The sequence below is a fragment of the Cantharellus anzutake genome, assembly GCF_015039405.1.
Source record: "Cantharellus anzutake strain C23 chromosome Unknown EI90scaffold_43, whole genome shotgun sequence".
In the NCBI taxonomy this organism is placed as follows: domain Eukaryota; kingdom Fungi; phylum Basidiomycota; class Agaricomycetes; order Cantharellales; family Hydnaceae; genus Cantharellus; species Cantharellus anzutake.
The window spans coordinates 506,747-521,976 of record NW_024066993.1 but is presented as its reverse complement, the minus strand read 5'-3'; the positions used below and the strand labels follow the sequence as shown (position 1 = coordinate 521,976).

General features: G+C 51.2%; 3 protein-coding genes across 3 annotated transcripts; all 3 read right to left on the bottom strand.

The window, feature by feature from the left end:
* Positions 1–1,362: 1,362 nt before the first annotated feature.
* EI90DRAFT_3068854 (uncharacterized protein) lies at positions 1,363–2,774 on the bottom strand. Its single transcript, XM_039061121.1, has one exon. It carries the CDS (start codon positions 2,435–2,437, stop codon positions 1,592–1,594), a length of 846 nt encoding a protein of 281 aa, XP_038913275.1. The 5' UTR covers positions 2,438–2,774; the 3' UTR covers positions 1,363–1,591.
* A 2,204-nt stretch (positions 2,775–4,978) lies between these two features.
* On the bottom strand, positions 4,979–6,058 carry EI90DRAFT_3068848 (uncharacterized protein; the record flags this gene model as incomplete). The annotated part of the gene is made up of 4 exons (XM_039061120.1): positions 4,979–5,407; positions 5,493–5,525; positions 5,612–5,924; positions 5,986–6,058. 4 exons carry the CDS (start codon positions 6,053–6,055, stop codon positions 5,020–5,022), a joined length of 804 nt encoding a protein of 267 aa, XP_038913274.1. The 3' UTR covers positions 4,979–5,019.
* Positions 6,059–6,803: 745 nt separating this feature from the next.
* On the bottom strand, positions 6,804–8,084 carry EI90DRAFT_3127502 (uncharacterized protein; the record flags this gene model as incomplete). The annotated part of the gene is made up of 2 exons (XM_039064016.1): positions 6,804–7,765; positions 7,838–8,084. The coding sequence occupies 2 exons, from the start codon at positions 8,082–8,084 to the stop codon at positions 6,804–6,806; spliced, it is 1,209 nt and encodes a 402-aa protein (XP_038913273.1).
* Between the last annotated feature and the right edge of the window lie 7,146 nt (positions 8,085–15,230).

Below are 15,230 nucleotides of genomic sequence, written 5' to 3'. Positions count from 1 at the left end.
AAGGACTGCTTTGGAGCTAATATTTCTATGGCTGTGCCCGTACGTACGTACCTTGGGGTGTGTCTAGATTTTCCACAGCTTGCTTTGCTTGCTTGGAAAGATCGAAAGCTGATCGTAAGAACTGAGTACAAGTTATCATTAATCAGCTAAGGAAGCGGTCCGGTTTTTGGCGACGTATATAGTTTGGATGGGCTGGCACTATATAATGGCCCCCCAGTGTTATTGCATGTGTGCATGTGGGGCAGCATGCCATGCATCGCAAGAGAAAATTAAAACCGAAAAGCTGCGCGAGCGACTAGCTCGGTGTGATGTTGCGAGTGTTTGCGAAACCCCCATGCACCTTCTCCACCGTCCAGACCAGCGGTTGCGACTTGGATCCGTCCGTTCCGTCGGGACCCGACTCATCGGGCAGACTGTTGACTCAGCGATAACATGGAAGGTGGGGGGGGGTGGGGGGGCGTATCTATCCCCTTCATGATTCTTAGTTAGCACCGCACAAAAAAAACGTGGGATTAATGTTCAAAAAGTTATTCCGAATTATGTACATAAGAATAGGAACTACATATGTAAAAAAAACCATGGATTAACGATCAGCAACTGAGTTCTTCTTCTTCTTCCGACGACCATTCATAAGAAGTGGCGCGTGGGGCTGGGCCCCCCCTCAACATGTGAAAGAAGGCGAAAGGCGCGGAGACCTTTTTCCAACTTCAACTTATGTACTCTAGATCATGCGATGGAACCAGTTTTACATATTTCCGTCCTTTCCCCACACCGTCGTCGCCGTTGCGTTGGAGATATGTAAAGTAAGAGGATCTGAATTGTGATATATATATATATACGTAGGCAAACGCCAGATGCTTTCCTGTATCTGTTCAACGGTACGAATAGTAGGAGCTTAGGGGTGGTTAGGACGACACCTTACGCGCAAGCACATGCATGTCGGCGTTTACTGTCACCAGAATATTTTGGCGACATGTAACACGAGGGGCCCCCACTAGGCAAGGTCACTGGCCTCTATTGGAATAGAGGGGTCCTCCCTCCCCCACACGGTGTAGATTGAATTGGTTGCTATTTAGAACGATATCAATCCACTTCTGAGCCACAATCAATCTGCAAGCCCTCACTCCCCTCACTCCCCTCACGTGTACGCATACACGTACTGAATTAGTAGAATTCTAGCCAACTTCTATACGGAAGACACCCCAGTCCAGACTTATCAGGTAAATTGGGGGGAGGGGGGGGAGGGGAGCCACTCATGGATACCGAGATAACCAACGCATATCTACTATGTATGAGGCGCAACAACGAAATTGATTTTTTCAGGGGAACATGGATAAAACGACAAACCACAAGATCAAAACGTGCTGGGATGACAATTCATCTCCAAATTTTTTGTTTGTATCCAAAGAGGGGTCGCGAGAAGAAATGGGAATAAGTGCAAAGGAAGAAGAAGAAGAAGAAGAAAAAAAAAGGGGGGGGGGAAATATGCATGCAGCGGCGGTTCAACGACGCGAGAGAGAGAGAAAACGAAAACTTATCCAACTATGTACTACATGGAGTGACAAACCAAAAAAAGAAAGAAAGAAAACTATTACACCGCGAGCGCGGTCGCCCACATGATATTGCTCCCTGGAGCGGTAGCGACAGAGGTAGTAGTACTAAGCCTCCTCCTCCGTTGTTGAGCCAATTTTTCCAAACAGCAAACGTGTCTCTTCGTTCCAGCGATTCGAAGGTTCTTGAGCCTACACTCCCGACTGCACCAAGCTTCGCCACACTTGCCACATCGAGGGAAATCCTTTCCGTCGTCACCACAGACCGCACATCGAACGGTCGATTTGAGTAGTTTGCTGGCACGTTCGACGGCTTTGAGAGCTGGATCTAAAGGAGGGAGAGGAAGAACTTTGTCGTCGTCTCCCATGCGAGGTACTTCTTGTGAAAGAAGAGTTGCTTCAAGAGTGTTCGGCGGAGTTCGCGAGAGACGGCGGTTTGATCGTGGCGGACCAGATATTTTAGAGGGTCGAGGTGAAGAGGAGATTGGCGTCGCCGGTTGTATTGGTTTATTTTGAAGAGTTGGAAGTGTAGTAGTACCAGCAGGGATTATTTGGGACACAGGCATGGAAGAGGGGGTAGGCGATTCCGAGTTGGCACGCGGGGGTTGTGTATGTGTCGTCGCAACCTGAACGTTTTGCTCTTCCGGGGCCGCGGGTGTAGTAGAACTAGTCGATGGAAAGAAAAATCTCATTGACGGATGAAGTGTTGAAGCGCGTGCCCGGACGCGTGCAAGAAGGGAAGGGGAAGGGGAAGGGGATGACGCTGTTGAGGCTCCCGCCTCATTTTGTGGTGTTGGCCCGGTCAGGGACCCCGTTTTAGAGTGAATTTTGGACAAAGCGTCCTTGGCTGGCGAACGGTGTTGCGCGTTTTGATTTTTTGCGTCCATCTCGGAGCGAATATCTTCTGGTTCCGCGACGAAGGCTCGGTCCCAAAAGACCAAAGAAGGGAGGGAGAGGGAGAGACTGTCATGCCTGAGTCGTGTGACAACGGAAGGTGTGGTTGACGTCGTAGACCAAATTGATTCGACTTCACCGGGAGTAATGACCTCTTGCGCCAGCGGGGATTTGTGCAAAGTGTATGCCGTGTGAATTGCGTCTACAGGGGTGATGTCGAACACTGGAGATTCTCGAACCAGGTTTGACTTTTGATATTGATATTGCGAGGATTCAAGGATCGTAGGGGACGCCGGAGGAGAGGGTAAGAATGCTCGTGAAAACGAAATGAGCGACCCCACCCTTTGACGTTTACCTTTCCCAATGGTGATTGTGGCAGGAACGTCTCGTACGGTGTCACAAACGGTTTCGACCGTTCCGGTGTACGTGCTACTAACCGTCATCGTCAACGAAGGCACGCTACCAGAGCGCGATGATGACGTCAAGACGGAGCTTTGACGCGTATTGGTCCCTTCCAGGGATTCATCCGAGCTCGATAACGACATGTTTGACATGCGATCGTCGAAAGATATCGCCTTGACACGATCACCCTTGGCCTCGTTATGGAGCTCATACCCGCGCTCGTTGTTGCTGTTATTGTCCGCGTCGACGATAGAGGACGGGAACGGAATCGCTTGCGACGAGGGAGGGTGGGCCATGTGAGAAGGGTGTTCATCGCTGGTAACAACCTTATAGGCACCACAGCGGTGCAAAGGATCGGTGCAGCCGAATTGCTCAGGCGCCCTTGTCAGGTGAGGATTCTCGCCTGATTCGGCTGTCGCACCACCGCCAGTACTGTGGCTGATATCGAATTCGGAGGCTTCCGCCTGCGGAAGCGGGAGATGACAACTTTGGCAAATAATACCCTGGATGGGGAACGGTAAAAACGGTGTGAGAAAATCCAGACGCAACATTTGAATTGATCGCGCCTTCAGGGATAGAAGGGCGAAGAAAAAAAAAATAATAGAACGGGATCAAAATTTTAATTGTTGATAAGGAAACTCACGAGACACTGAATTGAAGCCTCAAGTGATCTCCTGGTTGCGTCAGGCAATAACGATAGTGCTCGTGTGACACCTTTATTGTGCGATACCAAGTAGTGAATAGTGTTGGTCAGGGTGCACAGGTCCTGAGGCTCGACCGATATGTCCGAAGAGTGCCAAAGGAAAGCAGAGGATTCGGATTTCGACTGTGCGGAGTGAAGGGAATCGCCGGGATCAGGTTCACTGTTATCCCACAACGTTTTGAGTGACGAAATTAGCATGTTCTAGTGGGGAATGAGTTGGAATATTGGTAGATTCAATAGATGTAGCGCAGATGCATGTGAAAAAAAAAAACGCAACGAAAGATTGCGTACCAATCGTGTGCTCAACGACTCTCCTCCGTTGAGACTTGGATGCATCGAGTCAAGTTCATTTTCTCTCGATCTCTGAGATGATGAAGGTGGGAATGGATCACCGGTCGAAGTCGAACCCGCACTAAGACTAAGTTGACCATCCGACCTGATCAACATGGCCTGTAGGACGGTGACTATCTCGGTAATCAAGTTTGACGCAGTCTGGTTAACCGAAGTGAGAGATAAAGATGGAGAGCTTGTGTTGTTGAGTTTGTTCTGAGGGAGAGGGCCTGCTCCTGATGACTGGACCGAATGGGTGCAGTCGGGCGCATTCCCCTCGGGGAGGTGTCTCAGTGTGGCCACAGATGAGTTAGCGGTCCAATTCGGACTTCGTACCCCTAGAGACCCCATAGCCGCCTGAGCTGGTGTGTACGACGCGGCCACAATGGTTGGCTCCTGCTTACTCCACACATCAGATTCGAGCGTCATGAAGGTCGACTCAGGTCAATGTGTTTAGAAGTCTTGGCAGATCGCGGCGGAAAGCTTGGCTATTCTCCGTTCGAGTACGTATCTCTGGTAGGGGGAGGAGCGTTACAACAGGGACACGCAGTGATTGATAAAAACCAAGGGGGGGGGGGAAACAAAAAAAATTGTTCAGATGTTGAGCTTCTGAAAAGGACCATTAATCGCGAAGTATTACATAACCAGTCCGTCACTCTCGCACGGCCACACTCAAAAGAATACATTTCAAGACACCAAGACCAGGCCGAAAACCGCTCAACTGGGTAAAAAAAAGATACCATCGATTGTTTGCAGAATTGGCAAGGCCGCTCAGTCACGCTCACCCTCAGGAAATGCCCCTTATCGATAAGGCAAGTTTCTTCCCATCATGAAAATCCAGAATATGAGCATTACACCATAATAATGATCTACGAGTGTGGTAAAGAGAATTGGCACTTCTGGGTTCAAAACGTGGCTACCGTTAATAAGATACAGTTCGCAACAGATCATTCATTTCCAAACAATGGCATAGGAATCTACGTTGGAAAAGGATTAGTGTATCTGAGCCTCAAAAAAAGAGAAGCAAGAGCAGGCGAACACAAGGGCACGCACTGATAGAAACAACAGGACGAACAGTCTCAGCCAGGAGGTATTGGCATTACTAGGAATGCAGGTATGATGCAACTGGGCGCTGTATCGTCATCGAATCGGACTTTGTACATGCGGTCTGCTTTTGCTGGTGCAACCGTCTACAGAAAAGGGAGGGAACGGTTCAGCAACGTGGAACGACAATTCAGAGGAAATTGAATATAACGAAGGAAGGACCACAATAAGCGAGAAGAGAAGCCAGCGGCCAATCTCTTCCACTTTTTGTGGCTTGAGATCCGCCTTTGTCATGGTAATGCTCACCCTAGCCCCACCCGCGGCTGGAAAGCGCCTGGGACCCTCGAGAATAGTTGCACGATAGAAAGACGTTGTTTCAGGATATAATCCATATATCCTCGTACCCGGAGAGTACTCTGGAAATAAATTGGGAAAGTTGGGATCGGGGAGCACGACCAGAGAATCCGAACTAGCTTGGTAAAGGCTAACAGATCCCAAGTCCAAGTGTAGTCGTCATATTAACAGGGATCAGGAACCGAAGGTCACACGACGAATGATGGTTGACGTACGCTCCTTCATCATCAGCATCTTCAACTTCATGCCTAAATTAGGCAAAGGGCACAGGACCAGGCGAATCATAGGATGATTTAGTTATTGCCCTTATAACGGGAAGATTTACTGGACTTACAGCTTTGCATTAAGTTGCCGTTTGAATTTCACAAGGATCCATTGACTATCTCTTCCCTCACCGGTGGCAGGGTCTATCCCCGCGGGTTGATGATATGCAACTTTTCGGCCAACTTCGAGCCCTCCCAATCCACTTGGCGGGTGGCCTTTCTTGTTCTTTCCTGTCCCTGTAAAGCCAGAGGCACCTCCTACACTAGCCAATGCAGTTGGGCCAGCACCAGAAGCAACTCGTCCATGTGGTATTTGCGATGTTGTCGATGACGCAGAGGCGGATGCGGGGGAGTCCAATCGAAGCCGGTTGTTACGCTTTTTGTCTGTAATAAAAAACGTTAACAGGCGGGTGTGAAATAATTGACAAATGGAGAGGGAGAGCACCTGATATTGGCGCATCTGGTGCGTTTCTTAATGCAATTATTACTTCCAAGCGTTGCAAGGCCAGGTCCATGAGACTAGACCAGATTGAGTGAATGAATTTCAGGAACATTCCTGCAATTGGCTAGCGCAAAAAATACGCGAGAAGCTAAAGCGTTTTGCTCACTTGACCTCTTTACGTGCACCATCCCGTAACTCCTCCAATCCATGAACGAATTTCTTCTCGGTCGACTTGAACTGTTCGAATCCAGCTTCGGTCTCGAGCTCAGGAAGGTCAGCGATGAATCCATTAACTTTCGCAAGCGTTTCTCGCGGCCCAGCAGAATTGCGAAGTTCTAGGAGTTCATCGAGTGCTTCGACTGCTTGGGCCCAGTACTGAGACTCGTCTGTGGCTTCGGCGGAATAGAAGTGCAGTATTGAAAAGCGAGCACACGCAGTAAGACAACTTCGGGCCTCACTCAGTTTCTGGACGTACCGTCATTACCACTACTCCTGGCTGTCGTACCGCTGGCCGCTCGCCTCATAGGAGCTCACTTGTGCCGTCTGGTGCGGTCCAGGTCGTTTCTTACAGTTGTGACCAGGAGAACGTGTGTGATGAACGGAGCGCTCCCTCAAGCAATTCGGCGCCCGGTATCAGCCGGTCAATTTAGGCGCCCATTTCCATCGATAGGGATCGATCAGCAAAAATGAAATTGTGTACATACAAAGTTGCTAGATATGTCCATCTCCGGTTGGTCTAAGGAATCACGCTACCCGAGCAAAAGAAGCCACAAAGTGAAAAAAAAGCTACAGGCAAAACAACCTCAGCGCTCTGGGGCGACTCATCCCCTGGATGAGTGGATGAGGTAAGGCATCATCATGATCATAGATCCCCGAATGGCCTGTGGTCTTCCATTGGCGGTAGTGTGTCTTCGTTGTATGCTTCTTGACGTCACTGAACCAGAATTGCTGGTAGTGATACTCGCGCGAGCTCTTTGAACCACAGATCTCGAAGCATATGTCCCAGGGCGCAGCGGCGGTCGGTAAGTCTTGGGTGGTACTGGGGGCGAAATAGAAGATGGTTTAGGACTGGGACTCTGCTGCCGAGCAGCTTCTCCCCGATCAACGTTTGCCAATGCGTCATTCTCCCTTTCCTTTAGCTCCCGCTCCTTCTTCGTCTCCCTTTCCTGCGCCTTCTGTCGTTCCTTCGTGGCTTCTCGCTCCCGTACCCGCTCTTTCTCGTGCACCTTGATCAACTCCCTTTGAAGCACCTTTTGGCGTTTCGTTCGTTCCCTCTCCAGCGTCTGCTCCTCCCGCGTTCTTTCTCTCTCCCTTCCTGCCTCAGCCCGTCGTTCCTTCAACTTTTTGATCCTCATGGCCAACTTCGCTCGTTTTTGAGCGGTAGCATCCACAACGGCTCGAATCGCCTGCGCCATTTCTTCCATCCCTTTCTTACACCTATAGGCTATCGGCAGCGGATCGCTTGCTGTACCCAATCCTTCTGCATCTAGCTGTACAACAATAGCGATAGCCTTCTCGGGAGTAGATCCAGGTCTCAGAGTCGAACTAAGTAGATCTACTTTTGTGTAATCAAGGGCTGGCGAACGGTCACGACGTGAGAGGTATACGCTTGCACGCGAGGGATGAAACTGCTCTCGGTTGCAAATATACCTCTTGAGGTTCCCAACAGTATGAGGAGGTGGTGCCCAGTCAGCGAAGATGGAGCTAAGCGAAGGGTCGTTTACATCCAGCGGGTTTTGAGCAAAGATGGCACCTTCGTCGCTGGCGTAAAGACGATAGTAGACTATGGGAAAAAGATTCGTCCACATCAGACCCTGAGAATAACACAGATCCTGGCATTGCCGCATGTACTCACTTCTGGGCAATTCTAACTCCGCTGACCCACCACTCGAAGTCGAACCAGACCTCTGCGTACTTGACATAGTTTCCACAGCAACGAGAGCATCCTTTTGAGCGCTCCTTGCATCCGCCGACTCCTCCTGCTCAGATTCCTGGGTGTCCGGCGCAAAGAAATAACTCCGTGTATTGATAAAGCTAAACGTTGAGAACTCCGGGTCCCGTTTCAAGCTATCCTTGGTGTCCTGCACCGTTGCTGAAGACATGCAGTCAAGACTGGTCTAGGAAAAGATGGTGCCGTTCTGCGAGGTGTCTGACGACGTGCGAGGGGAAAGAGAAAGATGTGAAGGCCGTCCATACGCCGTGTACGTTGAGGCATTGGCTCCTGAAAAGGAAAATTCTCCATTTTGAATAGGAAGAAACGTGTTAGGCGTGCGACGAGCCGCACCCCAACGGCTGAGAAACTATTGTCAGGGCCAAGTCACGAGAATCGGGAATCGGAGGGAGGGAGGGGAAGGGGTGCAGGACAACGTGGCAGTGGTGAGAGTCATCAGTCGCATTCAATGCGTCAGGTGAACGATGCTTCAAACACGTTTCATGATGTTTCTGCCCGCGATGTACAACGTGCTCTCGGTGTGGAAGTTGCGCGAAGGACCCTTCGAAGGCATAGTTGCCGAGAACAACATGCCGGAAGTTGAGCGGCTCAAAGCTTCTGGTAGCAGGGGATGAAGAGTAAACCTAACTACACCACCCGGTCAGTGAAGCGGGAGGTCATGTGCCAGAAAAAAAAATGGATAGCAATTCATTTCGAAACCAGCCAACGGTCACTATTACAAATCAAGTATTGCACCGCCATCCAACCCAAAAAATAGACACATACCCACCACCCAAACCCCCGACTAAACTCTCAACCCCCGACCCGACACCCAACCCCCCTTTACATTAAAAATAGACACATACCCAATACACAACCACCAACCCCAAATCCCCAACCCCCAACCCAAAAACCCAACCCCCGACCCCCGACCCAAAAACCCAACCCCTAACCACAACCCCCTGACCCAAACCCCCAACCCGACAACCCGGAAAAAAAAAAAAAAAGTCAGACCCACCCATGAATCGAACTGGAGCCTAACAGCTAAACAACATAAACCCACGCCGGCATTAGCCATCAGGCTAATGCATCATTGACAAAGTCACCGCACTTGATTTGTAGATAGCACTTTAATATTCCAAATATAGAAATCTGGAATCAGATTGCAGAATTAATTTTCTAAATTAATCCTATTTTTTTTTCACTCACATGACCTCCCGCTTCACTGACCGGGTGGTGTAGTTAGGTTTACTGGGGATGAAGTGTTGACAAGAATCAGCACAGACACGGATCCAGATGTATCCTGAGATGCACATGATTGCACAGCTGGTAAGTACGGAGGTGAAATAAAGAATCCGACGCGTCAATGTGGGAAATCCACCTCCCGTCCCCCTTCTTCCGCGTCACGGACCGTGCCCCAGGGACTATGAACAATATACACGACCAATGGACCGGCCTCTTCAAACTCTCAACCTTCTCGGGCGACACAACTGGAAATGGCCGCGCAGTTGGTGGTCTAATCTATTGCCACACATGCAAAGCCATCGATCACATCTTCTCTGTCTGCCCGATTCACGACCACTACGCATGGCGCGAGCTCAACCCATCCGTGGGAAAGCCAGAACCCGGCCCCTCTACTCCCCAGTCCCCCCCCACCCAACCGCAACTGGAAACCCCGCGGAAGGCCTAGGCCCCGGCAACCACGCCTGGTCCTAATCCCTGTCCCCACCCACTGTAAACCCCGGCCCAGTCCTTCCTTCCCTCCCCTCCCTCAACCTCTAAACAAGAGAGAATATAGTCCGGCCCCCCGATCAGCCGCTAGCTACTCCTTGTAATTACATCATGGCTATCCTTCTTTTTTCCTCTTCCTTTTACTTTCCCCAAAATACAATCCCCCTCTCACGTTTAACACTAACCAAAAAGATACAGAAAAACTAACCCCAAGCCTGTCCAAACCCACTCAGTGTTGAAGCGCGAAGCGTGAAGCTAGAGGTAATTCCGAAATAATAGAAAAGGATGGTGGCTGTCCGGGCGAGTTCCTCACCCGGCCGTGGGAACGCGGCTGTGTGAAAACTCGCGACCATGAGTGCTAAGAATAGCCGGGTCGGTTCCGCCATAACAGACGGTATCGCGGCCTTAGCAACCGCAATCCTGTCCAACCCTCCCACCCCAAAAACAATGCCGTGCCCTGCATAACACCCAACATTTATGTATGGCTGCGACAACTAATAATATATAATTAAGAAACCTCCCCCCACCCAACAATACTACGAGTGTGCCCAAATCTACTGGGCCGAAAGGTGACAGGAAAGCATGCTAGCCTTCCCCCAAAAACCTGTCAGGGGACACCTGCCTGACCCGGCCCCACCTGACCTGGTGCCCCACTGTCCACTCCTTTCAACCTCCCCCCTTTTCCCTTTTACTCTTTCTTCTTTCTTCTTTTCTTATCACACGGACGACTTCCATTGTATCAATGTACCATTGACCTGGCTGCAGTGCAATGTGCCCAGACCCGGACACACTGGATGACCTCCCACATACCGGACGCTCCTGGCACCTCTTGCGGAGGTACCCGGATGGATGTGGCTGTGTGCATAGATGACATGGCGCTTCCCACGTGGCCTTAACCACATGTATATAAACACAGCCTAAGTGGGAACTGAGAAGCAACCTTCTTCTCACACTTCCCACTTTGTCATGACCCAACATATCCGTCACTTCCGTCAATGCATCCTATTGCCACTTGGCTGTCAGGGACGCGTCCAGGGTCGAGAGGGCCCGGGGGTAATATCCGGCACTGAGGCCGTCGCGGGGTGTGGAGCGGGCGTGCATACTGGCGGGCCCGATCCGGGACAGTGGTCCCTGGCCACTCAGACTGAAGTGGAGAATGTGAGAAGAAGGTTACTTCTTCGGTTCCCACTTCAGGTACATTTATGTACATGCGGCTTGAGTCACATGACAGGTGCCATGTCATCCTCGGAGGCAGCCGCAGGCATCCGGGTGTCCCCATGGGGGATCCCGAGAGCGTCCGCTGCATGCGCGCGTGCTGGGCACAGCGGGAAGCCGTCCGGGGTGTGTGGGCCGGACGGGTCAATAGTACATCGATACAAAGGAAGGTGGTCTGTGTAGATAGAAAGAAATAAACAGGAAGAGGAAGATGAGAAGAATGAAATAAAGAAAGGGAAAAGAAGAGGGAAAAGAAAGGGGAGGAGAGGGAGGAAGGAGGGGGGAGGGAGGAAGGAGGGGGGAGGGAGGAAGGAGGGGGGAGGGAGGAAGGAGGGGGGAGGGAGGAAGGAGGGGGGAGGGAGGAAGGAGGGGGGAGGGAGGAAGGAGGGGGGAGGGAGGAAGGAGGGGGGAGGGGGATAGACAGCGGGGAGCGGGTGTGGTGTGGCCGGGTGGGTCCGGGTGGGCCCGGGTCAGGCGGGTGTGCCCTGACATTGGCCCGTCCCTCCTGCTATCATCATCATCCGTCCACCCACCCGTCCACCTGTCACCCTCATCTGCACTTCCTCCCTCGCATGCATACCTTCCAACCTAGGTTGCCCACTTCATTGTTGTCCACTCGCCAGCCAGACAGCTTGCTAGATGGCCAGATGGTTCTTTCTCTTTTGTCTGCTTGCGGACTATTGTTCTTCCTTTTGTTCCTTGCCTTTTGTTGACCAAGTTTGCCGATATTAACTATTTGTTCCTTTCTTCATTCATTAATATTGCACTTGATCCGCCACTCCTTCCGGGCCGGTCTCATTTAGTTACTTGTGTTTATAACATGTGTAGGTTACACCGGATGTACCTCAGTTCGTATATCAACTTGGATTCCCCCTCTAGACTCCTCTCCTCATCGTAAGGCTCCTGTCTGAAATTGGGACACTGTCAGGGCACACCCGCCTGACCCGGCTCCACCCGGCCCAACCTGACCCGGTACCCCGCCAGTCCACCCTTCCTTACCCCCTCCCCCTTTCCCTTCTTCCCCCTCATCCTCCCCTCCTCAGTTTCTCCTTATCTTACTTCTCCTTTATTCTCTCTTTATTCTACATGGATGACTTTCTCTGTATCAATGTACAACTGACCCATCTGCAGCGCGCCCACCATGTACCCGGCCCGGGCACCTTGGGCGACTTCCCGCTGTGCCCAGCATGCGCGCCTGCACCGGATACCCTCAGGATCTCCCACGGAGACACCCGGGTGGTTACAGCTGTGTGCGAGGGTGATGTGGCATCCGTCATGTGATCCAAGCCGCATGTATGTAAACGAACCTGAAGTGGGAACCGAAGAAGTAGCCTTCTTCTCAACTTTCCACTTCAGGTAAGTAGTACAATATTTCTCCTTTAATAATAATAACAACTTTCCACTTCAGTCTAAGTGGCCAGGGACCACTGTCCCACATCGGGCCTGTCAGTACGCACGCCCGATCCGCCCCCCGCCAGGCTCTCGGTCCCGGATGCTATACCCGGACCCCCTCGACCCCGGACGAGTCCCTGACAGACACCAATGTAAGAACGAAGTGCAGCACTCCACCCAAGTCGCTGAAGCTAAAGTCCTGCCCCTCCGACCTTATGAGTCCAGATGACCTCGTGCACCTTGCGGGTCACCCGGATACGTGTCTGACATGTTCCTGACAGTATATATGAACTCAAATCGCTCTTACGTTCTTTCCTTGCTCTATCATTGTTTCACTGAACTATGTCCAGAGCTTATCAGACCTGTTCACAGACGCGCACCGAACCTGGTTCTTCTAGGCTTCCAGGTCTCGGGATGCTTGAAGAACTTCTGCGCAGACACGATCTAGACCCTTCTGAACGTCTGCCATTCCAAAGCTTTACAGCTGACTGTGATGTCCCTACCTCCTCCACTCCAGCACCCTCCCGTCGATTTCGTCGTTCGATATTCCAAGACCATGACGAGGCTGCTGTTGAGAGAGACGTCGACCCGGATAGCCAAGCTGATGACTATGACCCCGAAGCTTCTCGTAACCCTACCCCACATCCTGATCCCGCTAATCCTCTGGACCCGCCAGACGCCCCACCCAACCATGGTAACGGTGGTGGTGATGGTGATGGTGGTGGTATTAGAATAGTGACTATGTCATGTTAGACTCAGACTCGAATAAGAGTTCTATATTGTAAATACCTATGTCGCGTTAGACTGCGACAAAGATTATACATGAGTCATAAGATAAAATACTGAGAAATAGTTCTCACCTCAGACTCGAATAAGAGTTCTGAGGGAGAAAGTCTAAGAAATTCCTCATATACGCGACATTCCTGAGTGGCAACGTCGTCGTACAAAGGGAGTTTTAAGTTGAATAAGGAAGGGCAAAACGCCCCCAACACCTCATAGCGCCCCAGAATAACTGCTACGAATAACCGCCACACAACTTCCTGATGTAAACAAAGTTGGTGTTCTAATAGGTGGTGGTGATGACGGTGGTGATGTGTCAGGGGACGGACCCTGGGTCCCCATGACCCCTCTCTACAGTCCACAGTCTGGCCTGTAAACACAGCCCATCTCAGGGCATAGCTACTGTGGGTAAGAAAGTGAGAAGAAGGTTAACTTCTCACTTTCCCACAGTGGCCCCAATATGGCGAAAACTTCCGGGGATACCTGGAAGTCACATGAAGGGTAGGAACCGGGCCCGGAGCATGCGGCACGCGGAGCGTGCAGGGCAGAGGTGCACATGCAGGTCCAGGTGCAGGTCCGGACGCGGGACCGGGTCCGGGCTAGTCAGGGTGTGTGCCCTGACATGATGATCCGCCTGAGGATCAGCTGCCAGATGACCCGGGTAGCTGTGTGTTGGCCCAGTTGACGGACACTATTGCCGCCCTGGCCCACTCAACCACTGCCGCTTGTCAACCCCCAGACCCCAGCCATAGGACGAAGCTTCGTGAGCCTGACCAATTTGACGGTACTGACCCTCAGAAACTCCATACCTTCCTTGTTCAGTGTGAACTCAACTTCCAGAACCACCCCCAAGCGTTTGTCAACGAGCGTACCAAAGCCATCTACGCTACGTCATTCCTCAAGGGGATTGCTCTGAGTTGGTTCGAGCCTGAACTTCTTCACGGTAACCCGCGTCGCCGTCCACGTTGGATGGACGACTATGAACTCTTCGTCTGAGAACTCGAAGAGAACTTTGGCCTGCATGACCCCTCTGGTGATGCTGAGCGTCGTCTGAGTACTCTGACTATGTCAGATAATCACAGGATCGCCAAGTACGTCGTCGAGTTTAATCGCAATGCTTCACAGTTACCTGGATACGGTGAGGTTGCCTTGAGGCACCATTTCTATAATGGGTTGCTGGATAGGATCAAGGATGAGATCACTCATTACGGTAAGCCATGCTCGTTGCATGACATGCACTCTCTTGCCCAAGATATCGATGGACGATATTGGGAGCGCAAGGGCGAGTTGTCGCACCGTCCAAGAGATCGAGCTACCTCACCCGACTCCTCCAAGCAGAACGCAAAATCGGGCAAGAACCCGAAGTACTCTAAGTCCTCCAACCCTCCTGACACCACATCCGACCCCTCCACCTCCACTGATCACTCTACCAAGGACCCTAAGAAGTCTAAGGGAAAGCAACCCGACTCTGATCTGTCCTCGAAGCTTGACAAGAGTGGCAAGCTCACCAAAGAAGAACGCCAGCGTCGCTTTGAGAACAACCTCTGCCTCTTCTGTGGGCGCTCTGGGCATGTGGCCAAAGAGTGTCCTAAGTCCTCCTCCCGTGTGGCCAAAGCTAGGGCAGCCCAGGCTGAGGATGTCGCAGATTCTGTGGTTGTTATGGAAATGGGAATTTCCCATTTCTAGCCTCTTATGGGCTCTGTACAGTACAAAGTCACGTGATATGTAAATAAGAAGAACCTAGCCAACAATTACTACCTAAAAACCCGATGTCAATGTTATTGTAAACACCACTGTTACAACATCTGTTACATTAATTGTAACATCTTCTCAATGTCACGGCCCCCTCCTGCACCCGAACGCTATAGAAATGGGTCAATTAGGCCCCATTTTTATAACAGTGGTGGATTCGGATGAGGAAAAAAACTAGATAGTGACCCTCCGGGCCCCGTACGACTGGTTGGTCACGCTGACCCTCCTCGTACGTCTAGAGTCCTGTGCTTGAATGTGTCTGGACTATCTGCTCTTCATTCTCTTTCTGTTCCGATCTCTTTTTCTCCTTGTTCTGATGATGGTCGATTTCCGACTTCAAGGGAGTGTGCTCCCGGCTCTGATCTGTTTTCTGTTTCAAGGGAGAATGCTCCCAGCTCTGCTCTGTTTCCTTCTTCCAGGGGGTCTGAACCCCGTAAAAATATGTCTT

What these genes read in the sequence shown, in the direction of transcription:
- EI90DRAFT_3068854 (XM_039061121.1), bottom strand. Translation starts at nt 2,437, where the DNA reads ATGGACGCAAAAAATCAAAACGCGCAACACCGTTCGCCAGCCAAGGAC.